Source organism: Pleurodeles waltl, chromosome 5 (genome assembly GCF_031143425.1).
Source record: "Pleurodeles waltl isolate 20211129_DDA chromosome 5, aPleWal1.hap1.20221129, whole genome shotgun sequence".
NCBI classification, from domain to species: Eukaryota; Metazoa; Chordata; class Amphibia; order Caudata; family Salamandridae; genus Pleurodeles; species Pleurodeles waltl.
In genome coordinates this window covers 265,072,644-265,091,707 of record NC_090444.1, presented here as the reverse complement: position 1 = coordinate 265,091,707, position 19,064 = coordinate 265,072,644, and the positions used below count along the sequence as shown (strand labels likewise).

Genomic DNA, 19,064 nt, shown 5'->3' with positions numbered 1-19,064 from the left:
TTAGCAAAACCAACACCAACGACTTTGAAAAAATGTGCAATACCAGCAGTGCTGGATGCATTAAATATACGTCCCACAAGTTCACCGAAGTGAGTCGGAAAGTTAGTATTCAAAAGGGACTGTATCTCCGCCGATGACCTTGCCACCTGAAGTGCGTAGGTCTCGCTAGCAGATGTAAGGGCCACATGCTTCTGAAACAATAAAGCTTTTAGCCGACTCAACTTGTCGAAATCAACCTTGGAAGTAGCAATATGAGGCCAGATGTCCGCTACCTCCCTAATTTGAGTGGGGGGAAACAGCACATTCCCGCAGCACGTAACGGCCTTGTTGACAATGACGATGTAAACTATTCCGGCACGCATGCCACAGCAGCGTTCGCTGTTAAGAACAATGTAACTGCCGTTAGAAAGCACCTGGAAAGTGTTTTTAATAACCGGGACTGGAACTCCCTTCAGATAGCAAGCTAAGTTAGCAATCGAAGCATTACACGCCCCGTGCAAGGACAGCTGTTTACAAACCATTGAATGGCTGACAGAAGCTTCGCATTCGCTGCCGCTAAGAAAAACCTCCTTCAAACCATTAACACATCTGTACTGAAAGGGAAGGTCCCACACCTCGTGTATGTAACTGTCTCCCAATAGTTCATATCTACCCACCGGAATGTGCTTCAAACACGAAGTAAATTGCAAAGTAGAAATAGGCAAATTAATAACCCCATGGATCAACCATTCAGCTGACGGAATCTCAGCTACCGTGAAAGGCAGTTTCTCTAATTTTTCAATATTTAACATAACATATGTCGCTTCCTTTTTAGCCATCAGTTGTTGTTGACGAGTCAAAGTAAAAGAGATAAAGATCTCCTTGGCACGAACGTGCTGCCATGGAACGCGACCCGCCTTCAAGGTCTGAAGAGTCCAACCCAGCTGCATGATGGATCGTGTCTGACTCTGCCCATGATATAAAGAAGACATGTCCGATTTAATAATGTCTATAGCAGAGGACACAATGCTGTCAATCGTGTAAACACGTTCAGAAAGGGTATGCATGCCATTATCAACAACAGACAAAGTCTGCATCAGATTTGCTTGATCAATCTGCCTCAACCGGGCTGCAGCCTCTTGTTGTGAAAGCTTCCAAATCTTATTATAAACCTCGTATAAGAACCTTTTCTTCCGTGGTACTCTGGGACCTGACAAAAAATCTTGTAAATCAGTATTATTAGACAGTAACATGAGATGTGACTTAACTGCATCCAGCGTGGAGGACTTCAACCATTGCTGACAAAGCTTCCCCACACTGTATATAGTTATAATATCAGCATGTTCTGGTGAAACGTAACGAGGGTCTGCCCTACTAGTCCTGAACCCCCCTGAAGAGGTGACAAAACGTTGATGACACATATTAGTGTCTATAGGCCATAATAACCACCCGCCTGGATGTAACGATGAAGTGTTAAGTGTACCATTCTGGACCCAATGTGTAAAGTCACTGAAAGTAGCATTCACATAGTGCTGCCAATTTTTTAATTTAGAAGGGACAGGTATACTAGGCAAAGTTAATTCCTTAATCGTCGCTAAGCCCAAACAGCTAGTCTGTTGTACTGTGTCATTGAGGAAAATCATCTGCACAGGGATAATACATGCTCTAAATAACGTGTCCCTGCCTCGCATTTGCCAATTTTTCGTACCCCAAACACTTTTCAAGTCAACAGTTTTGAACCAGTATTCATATCCCTCGACCGACAGTTTAGATACAAACAAATTAGAATACAGTAATTTAGTATCGGTCAATAACATTTGCTTATTAGAATACAGTGTAACTTTAAAATAGTAGGACCTAGCATTACGCGGATCATGCCCAGTAAAATATGCAAATTTGTCATAATACGTTTTTGAACTCCCTTGTGGAGGAGTCGAGCAATATTCCCATTGCACATAATTAAACATGGACTTAGGGCTACTAGCTTTATGAATAAAGTGGTGTCCATAATAGTTGTAACAAAACATGTCACCATGATTATCTCTAAACTGGTAAGCATCTTCATCGTCATAGACAGTATAATATTGCAAATCCGTTAGCATAGAATCTACTGTCTTCACATCCCAATCATCAGAAACAATGCCTGGTATAACAATATCATTCATAGATAATTTGAGGACATACAGTATTTGAATCAATTCTGTGGGACCATATATATCAAACATTACTTTATCCCACACAATTCCATCCGGAACTGGTATAGCAGAAATGTTCACTGTGGACAAGTCTCTTCGAACCATATGAGACGAAAAATGTGGTTTCAACACAGTCTCCACGTGCTCAATGTCAGATCGATCAGGAAGAAAATGACCATGTATAATCAGAAAAAAAGTAACCACAAATCCCAACCATAATAATATAGTCATCACGGCCAAAAATAGCCAAAAATAGTTCCAAGGAAAAACAAAATGTTTGTTTAAGCCATCCCAGCAGCCGTCGTGGACCGTGAACAGAAGACATCGAAGACGAGGAGCCGGACCCATCATTATCAGCGTTGTTGAAGCAGCCAGAAGCAGTTCTAGCAAAAGGTGCAACTCTGAACGAAGAAGCAGACGGAGGCTCCCGCCGTGGCACGCTATAAACCACATGTTCAGAAACATCAGTAGAACGTACAGCAATTTGATCACAAGATTCCATATTAATCGCCGTCGGTGGAACGATCGCAAGATCATCATCCACCCTCCCCAAGCTCGGAGAGGAAACAGTGTCGGTGAAAATCACCTGCAGCGGGACCTCATCCCCAGTAGTGAGAGGGATTCCGGAACTACTGGGTGTCCCTCTTGGTCTGCTGTGCAGAATCGGCCACATGTTGTAACTTGACATTATCAATGGAAACAAAGCGATTTCCTTTGGCCCCTCGCAGCGGCGGTAAAATCACAGTTCTCGTGCCGCTTACCCCTAACACAGGGACAGGTTCTCGATAAGAAGGACCAAATTCTTTTTTAACTGCGACCTTTTCACGCACCAGATCCCCAATCCTGGGTATCCAACCAGTAGGTGTTACTGGCTCATCCTTAATTCCTGAGGAGGCAGCATTGGCAGAAGAATTATCTTCACGGAATTGTTGTAAATCCTGCAAAACAGTGACACAATCATTTATGTCAAAGGGCATATCTGCCGCCTCCACACCAGGACCATCTAGATCAGGAACATACATTTGTGTTCCAAACAGGCACTCATATGAAGTACGACCCCCCAGTGACCTTCTAGGCAAGTTATTAAGTGCTCTCTGTACTCCATATAGGTGGGCTAGCCAACCACGACCCGTACCTATAACTCTGGCCGTTAAGGACTGCTTTAAATCACGATTCAAACGCTCCACGACAGAATTTCCCTCGGGATGAAATGGAGACGAGAATTGGAGTTGGACCCCCAACGAAGCCATGGTGTCCCTGAATGCCTTAGAGGCAAAAGCAGGGCCCTGGTCCGAATGAAAAGCCGCAACTGCAAATATATCGACAAAGATGCGCAAATCTTTAATAACAGTGCGAGCGTCAGCCGAGCGTTGTGGCCATACCCATACAAATCTGGAGCACGAATCTACAGCAACCAATATATATTTGTATGCACTATCTGGTGTCAGCGGACCACAATGATCCAAGTACACACACTGTAATGGTTTGTTTGAAATCAGAAGGGGCGTCTGCTGCGGGCGTCTAGCCGACGATGTCTTAATTTGTTGACAAATGTCACAACAAAGGACATACTGTTTCGTCTCTTTATAGAGACCAGGCCACCAATAACGAGCCTGTAAAAGTGAAATCGTGGCAGCCACCCCAGCATGTGCAGAAGCCACCCCCTCATGTGCTGCAGAAATCAATCGAGGTCTCTCAATTTTATTGGGAATTTCACGTACACCAATGCCTGGAATTGTAACAGTAGCATGTAGCGCACCATTCAAGCAGTAACTATATTTTGAAGGAAATCCTTTAGGAAAAGGCGTGCCATCAGCCGTAGCCTTTATGGCAGCCGAAATTTCTGTGTCTGGTTTTGAACTCGAACGAGTCACTGCGGCTACAGTGGCGACAGCCACTGCCGATTTCGCAGCTTCATCAGCCAAAGTATTCCCAGCAACGTGTATTCCAACGCGCTGGTGTCCAAGTGTATGCACAACATGGACTTTAGGAAGCGTTTCCTTCAGATCCGCAACCTTACCCCACAACATTTTATGCTTAATGGTGTTGCCTTTAGAATCTCTGAACCCATTCATCTTCCAATAGTGTAAATATTCGTTGAAAGACTGCACACAGTAGTAGGAGTCACAGACCAGCAAGGTTAAAAGTGCCGGATCCGCATGCTCCAACGCTAACAATAGAGCTTTGAGCTCAGCCAGCTGCGCCGTGCAATCTCCCAAGGTTTTAGTATAAGTATGTCGGGGGCAGAACACTTCCCCCTCCATAGTGCCGCTCACCACCGCACATGCAGCAGAATACTGTTGTTTAGTCCCAACCGCCGGTTGCGCAGAGCCATCGGTATACATGACCACTTCATATTGGTCAATAGGCAATGTACCAGCAGGAACAGGGTATTCTATTTCGTATTGAAGAAATTCTTGAGTCTGCAGTTTAGGGTCAAATACATAATCTACATCAGTGGCTGTCAAAGACGTAGCCCATTGTATCCATCGCGGGTGTAGAGTCTTCGAATTAGGAACACTCGCTTTGGTAACAGCCTCTAAGGCCAGAACCGGGGAAACAACAACAATGCGTTGACCCTGGGCCAGCGGTCTTTCTTTAATAACAGCCATCTGTACTGCAGTGAGAATTTTCTCAGTTTGTGCAAAACGTTGCTCTGCAGCAGAATACAAGTGAGATTTGTATGCAATCGGGACAGTCTCCCCTTCATTAAAGGTGACATAAGTAAACCCAACAGCCCCAGGTATTACCCTGATCACTAAATGTGTCTTATTGTCCCGAGTGTGTAAGTGTTTAACTGCTAAAAGATCACTCTGTAATTCTCGCAGTATGTGTGTATGTTCAATCGTCCAAAGTTTACTCGAAAAAATCAGGCGAATCAACTCGTATAATGGTTTTATACGCGTTGCATATTCAGGAATGTAAGTTCTGCCAAAATTCAGAAACCCCAACAATGACTGGAGCTTCCGAACCGTATTAGGAGGCTGCAATAAAGCACATTTCTCCAAAAAATGTGGCGCTAAGCTCTTGCCCTCACTCGACAACTCATATCCCAGGAAAATGACGCTGAGGAAAGCAATCTTTGATTTCTTAAAATTGAACTTATAGCCAATATCAGCAAATCCCACAACAATGCGCGATACACGCCTTAGATGTTGCAGAATCTCATCATCTGTCAGATATATGTCATCAACATATGATCATGCTTCAGGGTCGAACTCATGCAGCATTTCAGTTACACGAGCCGAAAACAGTCCTGGGCTATTCTTATACCCCTGAGGCAAACGACAACATTTTTTCTGAGAGCCAAACGCACTGAAACAGGTATAGTCCCGACTCTCGGGCGCTATATTCTGGCAGAAAAATCCATTCGAGATATCCAATGTTGTTTTGTATTTTTTACGCACTATATTATTCATAAGCGCTGCGCTATGTGAATTCTGTATTGCATATGTGCGTGTATGACTATTCAAATGTCGGTAATCCACCACTATCCTATATGAATGGTCCGGTTTAGCAACCGGAAACAAGGGATTATTCATCGGCGAGACACAGGGCTCAATAACACCCTGATACTCCAATTCAGTAAGAATTTTCCTAACCGATGCCCTAGCTTCAAATTTGATAGGATATTGCGGTTGTGGCTGAGGTTCGCCCTTTATCGGTATTACATGATAAGGTGATTGTCTGTCCCACCCCACGTTATTTCTATACAAGGCGGGAGCCTGTGCTAGAGCCCATGATTTACTATAGGACTCCGCAAGTTCTCTCGGAACAAGTGGTGAGAAGGAAGGTGTAATAACCTCCTCCCCAACTGGACAGTCGCGAACAAAGTCAGGTGGCCAATCTTGTTCGGCCAACAGAACATCATATGATTTTACCACATGGTCCCAAAAAATGGCGTTTATAACACGGTCAATGTCCCCTTCCAATCGCATAGTTACTTCATATACTCTATCAGGATCAGAGACTCGCATATCCGCCGTTTCTACTTGTATGAAGTCATCAGTTGCTTTCACCTCCAGATGCTCTAGAAGACTCCGGCGAACTATTGTGACCTCTGCCGCGCTGTCTAACAGAGCTAACGCCCATGTCTTGTTCGTCAAGAGAACTCTCTTCGTGAGCGGCATGTCTAACTGAGACAGCTGCCACTTTCTTCTTTTTGAATTGCTGTTTCTGTTGCAGCGGTTTCTCTTCTTGTTTAATAGAAACCTCCGCTGAGCGTTGTGAATCCTGTCTTGGTTTCACGTACTCCGTCCTCCGCTCTGACTGCCCACCTCTCTCACTTCTCTTTTTTGAGGAGTCCTGAAAGGAACGAGATTGGCGTGTATCAGTATATTGATATCTATCAGGCGTCTTCAAAGTATCCCTATTCCTGAGATTATACTTATTCTGTGGGGTCTCCGGTTGCGGAGACTGCCCATCATCCTTCTTAGGTGTTTGCTGTTACTTTTCCCAGCGCTTTTTCGAACCCTCAGGTTGTTGCTGTTTAGCATTATCTTTATTATTTTTACCCTGTAACTGGGGTTTTTGTGGTCTAGCCCCTAGGCTATCACGACCAATACTAGAATATGTTTCCGCTATTATTCTCGGAAGCTCCCGCTCCTGTTGAAGCAGCGGAACATCCCGAAGACGCATACGCACTGCTAGTGCTACTGCCTCTCCTTTGAGATTACTCAAAATAATAGAAGAAACTGTGGCAAAATTGCCCAGCAACTGCATGCCCAAATCCAAGGCAGGGGCAGCCCCATATTCATCCTGAATCTGTTTAAGTACGTCCGGTAAATTAGCTAATGTCGGTGTACCATGTGCCTTAGTGTAGAGCGCGGCAAACACCGTGCCCCAGGTATTACAAAGGTCCACCGGAGGAACCATCCCGTACGGCAAACACATCGTCAACATTCTATGTTTATCCTGAGGTCCCGTATGGGGAAATACTGCTTCCAGCGTATTCATTTTTTGCGCCAGCCAAAACGGAGTCTCCTCTCGTTTAGCCGGTGCTTTAATCATAACTGAGTGTACAGTGGCCGGATTAAGACCCGGAACCACCGCCTGTGGGTGCGCTGGAGCAGCACGCGCTGCATTAGTGTTCAATGTCTGCATCACAAACTGAACTAATCGTCTATATGTAGCCGTTAATTCTGTATATAAACGACGAACTTCAACCACTGCCAATTGAGCAACCGCAGGATGTGGTGTATATGTAGCCAATAAAGGCCAGGTAGGACCATCATTACTCAGTGGACCTAACCTTACTTGTGCTATTGTGTGTGGGAGGGCGCCATCAAGCCAATTATGGTGTTCTTGATAAGATAGAGGTATTTCTAAATAAGCGTAAGCCCTGTATTGTCCAGGGGCATTCGCAACTGTGTATTCGTGAAAAGTATTTGTACCCCCATCCACTGCTGGAAAAGCGACCCAAGAATAAAAAAGTTCCGTTCTATAGGCTGCATGGGCGTCCACCACAAAAGTGACTGGACCCCCCTGGACTGTCAGTCCATGTGTCAATAGATGTCCCGTGAGCGGATGTCGCATATTAATTGCTATGTTCACTACATTAGGATTCGCCATTTTATAAAAAACGGCTGCAGGTCAGAGAAGGCACACCAATATCGGGGTTTTTCCTTTCAAAGTTCAAGCTTGAACAACTGACCACTAAGCAATAGGAAGCACCTATGCCGTGGCGGCGGAAACCCTCAGCCCCACGGACGTCTCCGTATACGGAACCGAGGAGTCAAAATACATATGAGACCAAGAGAGTCAGTCGGACCTAATCATTAGAGCCAGACCAAACGTTGGGCGCCATGTCGCGTGGGCTCTCATTATTCTAAATGAGACTACTGGATTTCTAGGTAGCAGGATCGATAACGGTGTGGGGGACTGAGTCTGACCCACGTGTAAAGAACTCTGTCACCCTAAACCCGTTTTTTGCTCCGGCTAACTAGCAGTGCCTCATTTCTCCCATGTGGAAGGAATGATTGGGCAGCCGAGCGCATGACATCTTTGGAACTTCTCAGGGAAGTCGTGGTTACTCAGATCCAAACCAACTCTCTTATTTCCAATATGATCTCATATACAAATGACAAAGACAGTATAAGTTTTATATAATGTTTTAATAAAACGACTGTATTTTAGATATTAAGGCGTGAGCCGCAATAACCAGAACGATACAACACAGTAGGATTGTGATAGTTACCAGGAGAGTAAAACATAAAAACAAGGCTATCATATTGTCAAACAGTTTCTACTCTCCCTCTGCTTGTTCTATCTAGAGCACAGCATGTTAAGCTTCTAGCTTGCCTATTAGTATCACTATGGGGATATCAGCCCTCATACCTGAGCAAAGACCTGTGATCTTGGTTCAGCATCTGCAACGAGGCAGTCAGCGTCAAGTTGTGGTTCCCTGGTCGGAATCTCCCTCTTGCGTGTACTGGGACAAGGAAGTGATTTTATAACTAACATGTCAGCGAGATCACAAAATGTCCCTACGCAGGAATGCCGAGTCTAAACTCTTACCACGTCTATCGGCAATGTACCAGACTGTATCCTTGACTGAAGCACAGAGTAAATATGTTATGGAGAACTCTAGTGCAGAGTAGGCAAAACAGTGTGATATGAATAAAAAACAACACCGTAGAACTGGCTATTTGAAAAATAACAGTACGAAGCCTAATAAAAAGCATGTAGAGCAAAGTGCACAGAGGCTCTAAGCTATTAGTAAATGAATAAAATATATTCAGGGCAAAATGGACAAAGGCCTAAAGCCTGAAGCTAAAGCGCAATGAATACGTAAAACTAACCACACTACAGCACAGCATAGATTGCAGTGGTTCAGAGTGATGTGTCATAGAGTGATGTCATAGAGTGATGCGGTGCATGGTAGAGTGGAGTGGTGCAAGGTAGAGTAGACTGGTGTAGAGTGCAGTGGTGGAGTGCAGTTATGCAGAGTAGAGTGGCATAGAGTGTAGTGGCATATAGTAGATTAGTGTAGAGTGGCATATAGTTGAGCGGTGCAGAGTAGAGTGCCGTGGTGCAGAGTAGAGAGGAGTATAGTTCAGTGGCAGAGTGCAGAGTAGAGTGTCATAAAGGGCAGTGGTGTAGAGTAGAGTGGCATAGAATGCATTGGTGTGGAGTGCAGTGATGTAGAGTGATGCAGAGTAGAGAAGAGTGGCTTAGAGTACAGTGGTGCAGAGTAGAATAGAGCTGCATAGAGTGCCGTGGCATAGAGTAGATTGCTGCAGAGTACAGTATAATGGTGAAGAGTAGATTGTTGCAGAGTGGAGCATAGTGATGTAGAGTGCAGTAGCATAGAGCGGTGCAGAGAAGATTGGAGTGGCGCAGGGTACATTGGAGTGGTGCAGGGTAGATTAGACTGGCATAGAATAGAGTGTCCTAGAGGAGATGATTTCAAAGTAGAGTGAAGTGCCTAGAGTGGAGTGGTGTAGAGTAGATTAGAGTGTCGTGGTGCAGAAGAGTGCAGTGGGACAGAGTACAGTGGCATTGAATGCAATGGTGCAGAGTAGAGTGGCGTGGAGTTCAGTGGCAGAGTGCAATGTTGCAGATTAGAGGGTCGCAGAGTACAGTGGTGTATTGTAGAGTGGCATAGAGTGCAGTCGCCTAGAGTGCTGTGGCGCAGAGTACAGTGGCATTGAAAGCAGTGGAAGAGAGTGCTGTAGTGCAGAGTAGATTGGCATGGAGTGCAGTGGCATAGAGTGCATTGGTTTTGAGTAAAGTGGTGAAGAGTGCACTGGCAGAGTGCAGGGGTGTAGTGTACAATGGTTAAAGAAGAATAGCATAGATTGCAGTGGCATAGTGTAGAGTGCTGCAGAGTAGAGTGATGTAGAGTGGAGTGGTACAGCATAGATTGCAGTGGCGTAGAGGAGCACAGAGTGGAGAAAAGTGGTGTAGGGTGCAGTGGCATAGGGTAGATTGTTTCAGAGTACAGTGAAGAAAAGATAGAGAAAAGATAATATACTTCAATATGCTGAAGTATGTAATGATTAAAACAACATAAATAATAATGCTAGGCATAACGGCCCAAAATGAAATATCGCTTCTCCCTGTTAGCCATGCTATAATCAAGCCCTTCATTACCTAGATAAAATCTTAGAAAAATTTACCCTTCGAATAGCTAAATTGTGTGAAAAGGTAAAATCTGGGCCCAATCTCGACTTCACTGTTTCACCAACTGGTGTGATCTTAGTCAAATACAAATATTGTGTTTCAGAGTCTCCTTTCTAGCCTGCAGGCACCAGGCTGAGTGTGACTCTGTTTCCACTTTAGATCTTCCTCATTGTCCTGCAGCTCCTCTTAAAGGCCTCCTGCAGTGCTCCTCTTCAAGGCGGCAGGTGATGCAGACAGTAATCATCCAAAACTCTTTTCTCCTCCTCGTGTCCTTTGTTCTTATGAGCACCCTTAATGCCCACAGCTGTAAACAGGACAAACAAAAGGGCAGAGGGCACAGGGGACTCCTGACTCACCTTCGTTCTGTTCCCATCAGATTGGAGGATGGTCGGTAGAGGGCTGTTATAAGTAGCGCTTTTGTGCGCTAATGGCCCTCTGAATAATAGATGTAAAAGGGGAAATTGTTTTGTCCCCTTGTCCCCCCCCACCTTCATCCCCTGTGTCCCCCACCCTCCAAAATCTGGGGGGGATATATCCCCCGCGTCCCCCACACTTCCTATGCCCATGTGGGTCAACCTGCAAACCATTGTATTTTGCAGGAGCGTTCATTAATGGCGATGTGGGTGGAAATCCCATACAAAAACATATTTACACAAATACATTCTTTCATATTTCTAGCCCTTTTAGAGTTGTTACTAATGAGCTCAGGCAGGATTTTCAGAATCACTATTAAGGCCCAGCATTCTCCCTACATTCAAATCACGTAGGCATGCTTTTGTAACGGGTTGGCTGCGTACCACAGTTGATAACCCACTGGGCTTCCCGGTACTGGCAGAGTGAAAGCCGATTAGAAGTAAGCACACGATAATAATGAAGTTACAAAGAAGGTGTAAAGCGAGAGGACTGGCATTCCAAAACTGAGGCGCAAAATATGAAAGGCAGCCATCACCAAATCCCGTTCGGATTTTAGGCACCCCTAAGTAGGCAGAATCACCTTATGTTACAATTTTGTTGTCAACTTTCTGGTCGTTTTAGGGCGCTCATTTTTCTCACCGTTGTCACATATTCTGTGAGCCGGACATTGGCAAGTGGTAAAGCATGCATGCACTCCACAAGGGCACACTATCGTTTGTACTTTTTAGGGTCTTGTGCCTTTCGTGACTATTCCTGGTCCGCCCTCAGTGTAAATGTCTTGTGTGATTAGTCTGGGCTAGCCCTCTGTGGATTCCTCCTTTGTGAGCTCTCAGGGTGAGTCCTCGGTAAAACTCCTCAGTTACTTGTCCGTGGGAGCTTCCAACAAAAGCACATATGCCTTTAGACACGTTCTTATGCACATAGGTCAATTTAAACATCAGGGTTTGTGTATACATATGCATTTGTGCACATACTGTCTTTTTAGGTCGAGCGCACAAGCGTTCTGACCTGTTGTAAGTCTTGTGGGCCAATAACCATGCCCACTGCACGCCCATCACTATCACTCATTCATGGGCTTGCCTTAAATAAATCATTTGTTATCATTGGTAAATGCTTTACGTTTGTCCCTCCTTGGGGCATTTTTGTTACCGCCTTGGCCATCGACCCTGTTAACTGGATGATTGCACGTTTGTGGATACGTTTGGCAGTGAACTTCTTTTTTCTTTTGTGTCTCCCCTTCATGTTCATGGCTGCCATGGCGCTTTGAATCGGCTTGCTTATGTCAACTGTTTTACTTTTCATTTTCAATTTACGTGGCAAGAAAAGTCCAGTTAGGAATTTACAATGCTAATAGGCCTGACTCGAGCAAACGTGAGACCCATTGCATTGCAAATGCTTGTTTACTTTTTTTCCCTCCGACTATCTGAAGCCCTCTACACCTGCTGTCCTTGTCTATCAGTATGTCTGTTCTCCACAGACTTGGCCTAGGATTTACCACTCCAAAGGTAAATGTACACTCCCCATCAGCAGTGGTAACTTTCTTCCCTGCGTTTTGTATTTCATTTTACTCAACTTTGCAAATAATGAGTCTGATTTTTATTTTTTTATGTTTGCAGGTTACATATCAAAGGTTGATTGCTGCCTTCTGTAACGAGGGAGATATTGAGGGTGCCAGGTACGACATAAATCCAGTCACATATTTGCGATAGACTGATCCATTATTGGTGTGACCTGTATAATGTTTAATTTAGAGGCAGCCCATGCTAACTACTTTTCTGTGCATGTTTATTCAGCAGTAGTTCTAAAAAAAGAGATATAAAAATAAATAAAGTTAATTAAACCTATTATCTAGTTTGCAATCCGTGCAACACTTCCCATGTTTGAAAGACGTCACCCTTTCATGGTACTCCTGACTTTGATCACACCTACACTTGCTATATACATTTTTAATGCTCATCAGGTAGTTTTGCCTTTTTAATATTATTGACCTATCACTTGTTTTGTAGGCGTTCTATATTTTCATCGGTGTCCAACTCAAGTGGTTAATCAATATTGTCTTTTATCTTGCAGCAAAATTCTTGGATTCATGAAGAACAAAGATCTTCCAATCACAGAAGCAGTTTTCAATACATTAGTTACCGGACATGCGAAATCGGGGTAATTAAGCATACATTTAAAACAAATAAATAAAATAAAAGCACTGCAGGTATTGTCTATTAGATTGCAAAAAAAGATTTTCTTCAGTAGAAATAATTAAATTCAGTGAGAATATAACTGAGAAGAGACTTTATACCACCATTAAAAGACTGGCTTAAGGTACAAATCAAGCGTGTGATGGAGTTCTGCAATATCTTCAGCAAGTTATATAGCACAAGCACAAGCGCGGCCAAAGAGCAAATGGGACACTTTACATCAGCACCAGAATACATTACACAGGGAGAGATTAATCTCATTATAACGACAGAAGATTAAGTGTTAGGCCAACGCTGGGACCCTAACCCTATACATATACAATGTGTATATTTATATTTATACATATATACCAGAATGCACCACTGGGCATTGTTTTAGCGTGACAGTGGATATGAGGCCTTACCCCATATTCTGCTGCAGAAGGGGTTTCTCAAATTTGCCAAAATCAATGGTATCAACACCAACATTTTAAAGAAGCCGTGTGATTTTAGTGACTGAATGCCAGGCTAGCAACCCACTCTGAAAAGTGTTCCAGACTTCACTGTAGTTCACCATCTTCCACTTCTTATTGGCTGATTAATATCTTTGCCACAGCCCAGTATCAAAGGCATGGTCAAGTTCATGACGTTTACAAACAATTGCTCCTATTACTTTAAAATATCACCGCACCTGATGTCAATTAAAACAATGTAGGTAACTTATGATAGTCATTGTAAAAACTGGGTTGTGTTTCTGGAAAGTTTGGGAAGCACTGATGTAGGTATATGACTTTCTCTGCCACACATTTCTTCAAGTTAAGCATTAGTCTGAACCTCAGGAAAGTGTCCCCCCTCCGGTGGTCAACGGAAGAGGGTAACCGCCTCCAGCTATCACTAGTGTTGCCACCAGCCCTGTTGATTTACTAAGATTAATGTGGAAACTAAAGACTGCCTTTAGCCGTTTACATTTTAATATAAGCTCTTCTAGAGACACAATGTTCCACCGCTGTAAGCAGAATATGATCTTCAAATGCTATGATTTTAAAGCAATCCCGACCCAAAGGAGACTCACTTAACTGTGTTTTCACTGACCCTCTGTAACAAGGGTTCAACCACAACAGCATATTATACTGGGGAGAATGGGAGAGGGGACACCCCAGCTGCGTGCCTCTGCTGGTGACTATAGGCTTTGCCTGCTGTCTGCTCTCAATAATCTTGGCTCCAGGTCTTTGGTAACTGGCCGGTACACAAGTCAAGAATTGATATCCTGGACCAAGATCCCTCAACGTGCCAGCAAGCATATTCCAGTGGACCCTCTTAAAAGCTTTCTTAGCTTTGAGGGAGAGAAGCACAGCATCCCTTCCCCATACACCTCGCTGTATTGGTCAAATGCAGAGCTTTCTTGGTATTTTCTGCCAGACAAAACACCCCTAGAAATCTTGGCATCATTATTAGGTTTTGACATGAGTCTGTAAGGAGAACCCTGGGAGAAATTCTAACCAGACTTAAGGAGCCTGGAAACCACGGCCTCCTTTACAGATTGTGTAATGCCCTTAGAGCTCTGAAACTTGCTGAAAGGAATTGATGACGGGTCAACCCGCAGTAGAACCATAAGTTTATATATAAAGCCATTTGGTTTCTGTCCCTTGTTTGGTGTCAAGTAGTTAACCATTTTACCTCATCTTTAGTTGGGGAGGGGTGCGTATAGGGCTTGCCAACATTCTGCTTAGCTCAGGCAATTGCATGGAGGTGAGGTAACCTTTCCCGTTTGCACCATCTATAGTGTTGACGTACATAGTCTGATGAACAGAATGAAAATACAGATGTTTAGGTTGAGCCTGCGCTAGCGCGTGCGCTCTCACTTGCAAGAAGGGGACTTTTACTTTTCAAAGGGGTGTTCCAGCCTTAGGAATACATAAGGTGTGCACTTGAGCGATTTCGGACATCTTTCCTACAAAAATTTGCTGTAGACTGTTCATCCAGGGCTTTTTATATGAATGCTGCCCTTCTTCACTAATCTCAATGATTTGTAATATATACGTATTGGAAGGTTACTCTTTTGCGTTTATTGTTATTTTGGGATTTTGGCATTCCAATGCCACCAACTCTCACAATTGTCCACAATGCTGCATCAACAAATGAAGTTGCTAGGCAGCTCATCAAATGGTGGCTCTTGTAGTTGATTCGCAGGTAACCATGGGGAAAGTAGATTGCAGCCCTGCAAAATTGAGCATGAGCTTTACCAATTGTGCCCTGTTTTATCGTTTTAATCGTTTTAAACAGCTTTTGGCCATATTGTGCTAGTAGTTCACACTGTTTGGTGATAGACAAGAGCCAAATGTTAGGCACTAAAGATAATGCATCATCTGTGTTTTTCATTCTTTCTGTTTTTTTAGGTTGGTGTAAATAAACCCTTAATAGCTTTTATACATATGTTTTTCTTTTATTTATAAATTGTGGATACATTGTGTTTAGTTGAGACAGGTCGCATGTAAATGATTGCTACAAAACATAAATGTAAATTGCTTTTAATGCATTCTAATGTGTTTCATCATTACAGTGACATGGAAAATGCTGAAAATATCCTCACTGTGATGCGAGGTGCCGGAATCGAGCCTGGTCCTGACACATATGTTGCATTGCTGAATGCATACGCTGAAAAGGGAGACTTTGACAGTATTAAACAGGTGCTCTCTATTTTCTTCTACAAGTACATAAGAATATGTAGTTTTCTTTAAAAATGTTCAACAGTCACAAGAGTCCTAAAATACTAGAGTTGTGACTCATATCATGTAGGCTATGTGGTTAAAATCCACAGCCTTCTTCCCCTTTGAAGCGTCGACCTACTTTCTCCAAAAGCCTTAACTGTCTCTGAACAAAAAGTCCAAATCCTGCTGTGCTCTGTTATCGTGCCAGTGTTTGGAATAAGCAAACCATTTCTGCTCTGCATAGTTGATTGCTTTTATATATTTCATTTGCTCAACTATTTATAATTATGTTAAGGCTTTATTACGTCATTCCCTTTCCACTGGCGTGTATTTGTAGGAATTTTAGTAAAAATTGTGCTTTGTAGTCACCGCATTGTAATAAAAAGCAGCTACTACTGATTGTAAATGCTGAAATGTCTGTGAGCCTGTCCCCCCGGCACCTAAAGGTTTTATGGCGAGAGCCACTCGAGGGAAGTGGTTGAAAGAAAGAACTGTGTGAAAAGGAACCCTGTCTAATCGAAACTCTCATGTCTGTGTAGTTAATGTCCGGCAGTAAACTAGGAAAAGAGTATAGTCGAGCACTTCAGGGCGCTGCTCCTAGCCTATCAGTCACCACATGCTGATGCGTTTGGCTTGAACTGCTACTAGATGGGGTGACGCCACTTATTTCCACTCATCTGGTCTGAACCCTTCGTCAATGAAACTTATTTCTTTCCTTCCAAAATTGCTCTGATACTGCCTTTCTACATTTGTTACACATTTCAAACGTGATGTAATCTCTCATCTGTGACACCTTGGATTATTGGTCACATTAGTATTTTTTTCTCCTTGTCTTCGCCTTTTTATATATTGCGCAAAGTGATAAATTAGTTGTTAAACGTAATGTTCTACTGGCTCTCTTTAACATTACAGTGTTTCACAAACCTTTTTAGGTTTGTCTCCCTGTATCTCCGCACCAATGAATATTTCTACCTGGTATGGCTGCCTTCCTTTAAAAGGGGGGGTAAACTTAAAGCAATTTAGTTCATAGTGTATAGAAGTTGATGTTACTTTAAAATTATTTATGTTTTTAATTTTGTAGCTTTTACTGTAATTTTGTCTCTGTATGACAATGTTATTGATGATCTATTCTGTCAACGTACCGTGTGTTGACTTAAAAAATATAGTCATTTACTACTAAGACATTAAATGCTATTGTTGCCTTCCGTGGAGTATTTGGCATCTGTCTATTAGTTGGTAGCATGACACTTGTCAAAGGGATCTATCTTTTTAATGGAGTGTCTCATCTTGTGACCCTTTGTGTACAAAATCATCTACAATATGGAAAATTATTGTGACTTCTGGCTTTCACCAAAGAGGTATACAAAAGGGTAAATGTGATCAACGACTGAGGTATTTTTTTCGAACAAATTAAAGCTCGACAAGCATATAAAACAGGATTTTTTTTTCGTTCTTATTTTAAATGCACAGTAGACTGGTTCACCTGTCAAACTTTGTGGTGCTTCTTTCAGACACTGGTACAGGTTGAGAAGGCAGAAGGAAATCTCACGGACAGAGATTTAATGCAGATTATCTGGAGTTTGTCCAAGGCAGGCTACTCTCAGTACGTGCCGGAGATTGTGGAACGGATGCGATATGACAGGGGATATGTGCCAGGTAAAGCCTGAGTCTTCCCACAAATCATGTTTTACATTTGAATTACAGTATCAGTATTTGCAAAAGCACTTTGTTGCCCCTTGGCCACTTTGGTCCTCTTTAGCATGCCTTGCTTATAAAATTAACACTTCTTGCATCAATCTTATGTGTCTATTAGCAACTTCCTTCCACCTTTTTCCCCAGGTAGGTGACAAATCTCAACTGTCTGTGTTGGGTACCAACTTGGGTCTTCATGCAACTGAAAAGTGTCATAACTGTTTGTTTTTGGTACCGGTATGGGAACTCCAGTTGTTTTTAAAGAGATGCTGCAAGTGCACCATCAGCAGTGTTTTCTTTTGGTTTGTTAAGGATCTTAAAAAAAAAACCTTGAAAATGCTCCATTAGGTGTTGTGTAGTCAGCCATGAAATCTTGTGATCTTAGGTGGTCGCCAGGCTACAGTAGATGAGGTATAGGGTAGTGACATATCATAGGAATCTCAAATTGGCTTTACAAATAGTTGGTGGGAGATGTTGCACGTACGTGTTGTTTATTAAAGCAAGGAGTGTCTCTTTTCATTTTTTCTGCAACAGCTGCTGTTCTAAAAGTGCCTGGGTGCTGTAATGCTGCATCCAGTGATTGTGATGTGGTCAGATAGTGATATAGTGTTGCAGTTCGTATCCTAGCCAGATGCTAAGCACACGTTATAGAATGTGTGCTTTTAGAACTGTAAAAAGGCTGAACAGTAGTGAAACAGCTATTGAGGTGTCATTGATGGGGCTTTTTATTAAAATTATTTATGCAGCCCCCCCCCTTTAAAACAAAGTTATTTTTAAAATGCTGCACTCGTGTTCTGTTTTCTGTAACAACAATCTGAAACGTTGTCATTGTATTTGTAGTTTAAGTTGCATCCATGGTTTACTAAGTAGTGTAGGAAGGATCTCAAACCACTCAAACATTTTTTTGTTTCCTAGTAGCCTATTCCACTGTGCTGTTATCGTGGTATTATCCATTTTTATTGATTAGGTTGCAAGTAGTGACTGTGGCACACGATCATCACACCAAATTCATTCCTCAAAGGGCATCCAAAAGACTTGGTGCTAAAGCCCAGTAGAAGGGACCCAGCTGCATTAGAGTACTTAAGGTTATCCACCCACTTATGGGAGGCTGGGGGCAAATTGACATTTAACCAAGAGCTGGGCTGTGCTCATGCACATTTAACAAATTGGTGCCCATGCATATATCTTCTCTAAATGTGCCCAAATTCAGTTTTGTGAAAAATACAAAGGCTGTGATGAATAAAAAGGAAAAGTTCGATTTTAAGAATCATCAACTATTTGGATTGGTTTTCTTCCGAATACAGTTTTTATTTTATGAAGGTTGAGTTGTCCCGTTGCCTTTCATGTATCTCATGCAATGGTCCAAAATCCACTTTACATGGACTGATTGGCGACCATGCATGTGTTTCGTCACTTCCCTCTTTTCATGTAAGAACCCTTCATCTTGTGACATGTGTTTATTTGGCTTTCTTTGTAGATGCCATGAACCTGTGCCTTAGTTTGGTGACTCAAGGCATGGAAGACACAGCTTTTCAGGTGTTGAAATCATTTCCTACCTTTCCAACAGATGGTCCCAATGGGGACTCTTCACAACATGGCAATTTTTTCCTCCGGCACTGTGTTAATGTCAATGTGGTAAGTTTGATTCAGTTTTTCAGTTTAGCAATGCATATCCTAGGTTAATAACATTTAGCTTTCTTGTAAGCACGTCCTATCTTTAGAGGGAAGGAAATTGAGAATTGGGTATAACATCCCTTTTAAAAGAGCTAATGTATTTAAAT

General features: G+C 42.8%; 1 protein-coding gene across 2 annotated transcripts in view; it reads left to right on the top strand.

The window, feature by feature from the left end:
* The window catches only part of LRPPRC (leucine rich pentatricopeptide repeat containing), a 576,320-nt gene that overhangs the window by 120,973 nt on the left and 436,283 nt on the right, over positions 1-19,064 (top strand). For both annotated transcript variants that reach the window (XM_069233999.1, XM_069233998.1), the window contains exons 5-9: positions 12,329-12,387; positions 12,783-12,869; positions 15,444-15,570; positions 17,103-17,247; positions 18,761-18,918. In XM_069233999.1, coding sequence (XP_069090100.1) covers positions 12,329-12,387; positions 12,783-12,869; positions 15,444-15,570; positions 17,103-17,247; positions 18,761-18,918 — 576 coding nt within the window. The remainder of the gene's footprint in view (positions 1-12,328; positions 12,388-12,782; positions 12,870-15,443; positions 15,571-17,102; positions 17,248-18,760; positions 18,919-19,064) is intronic.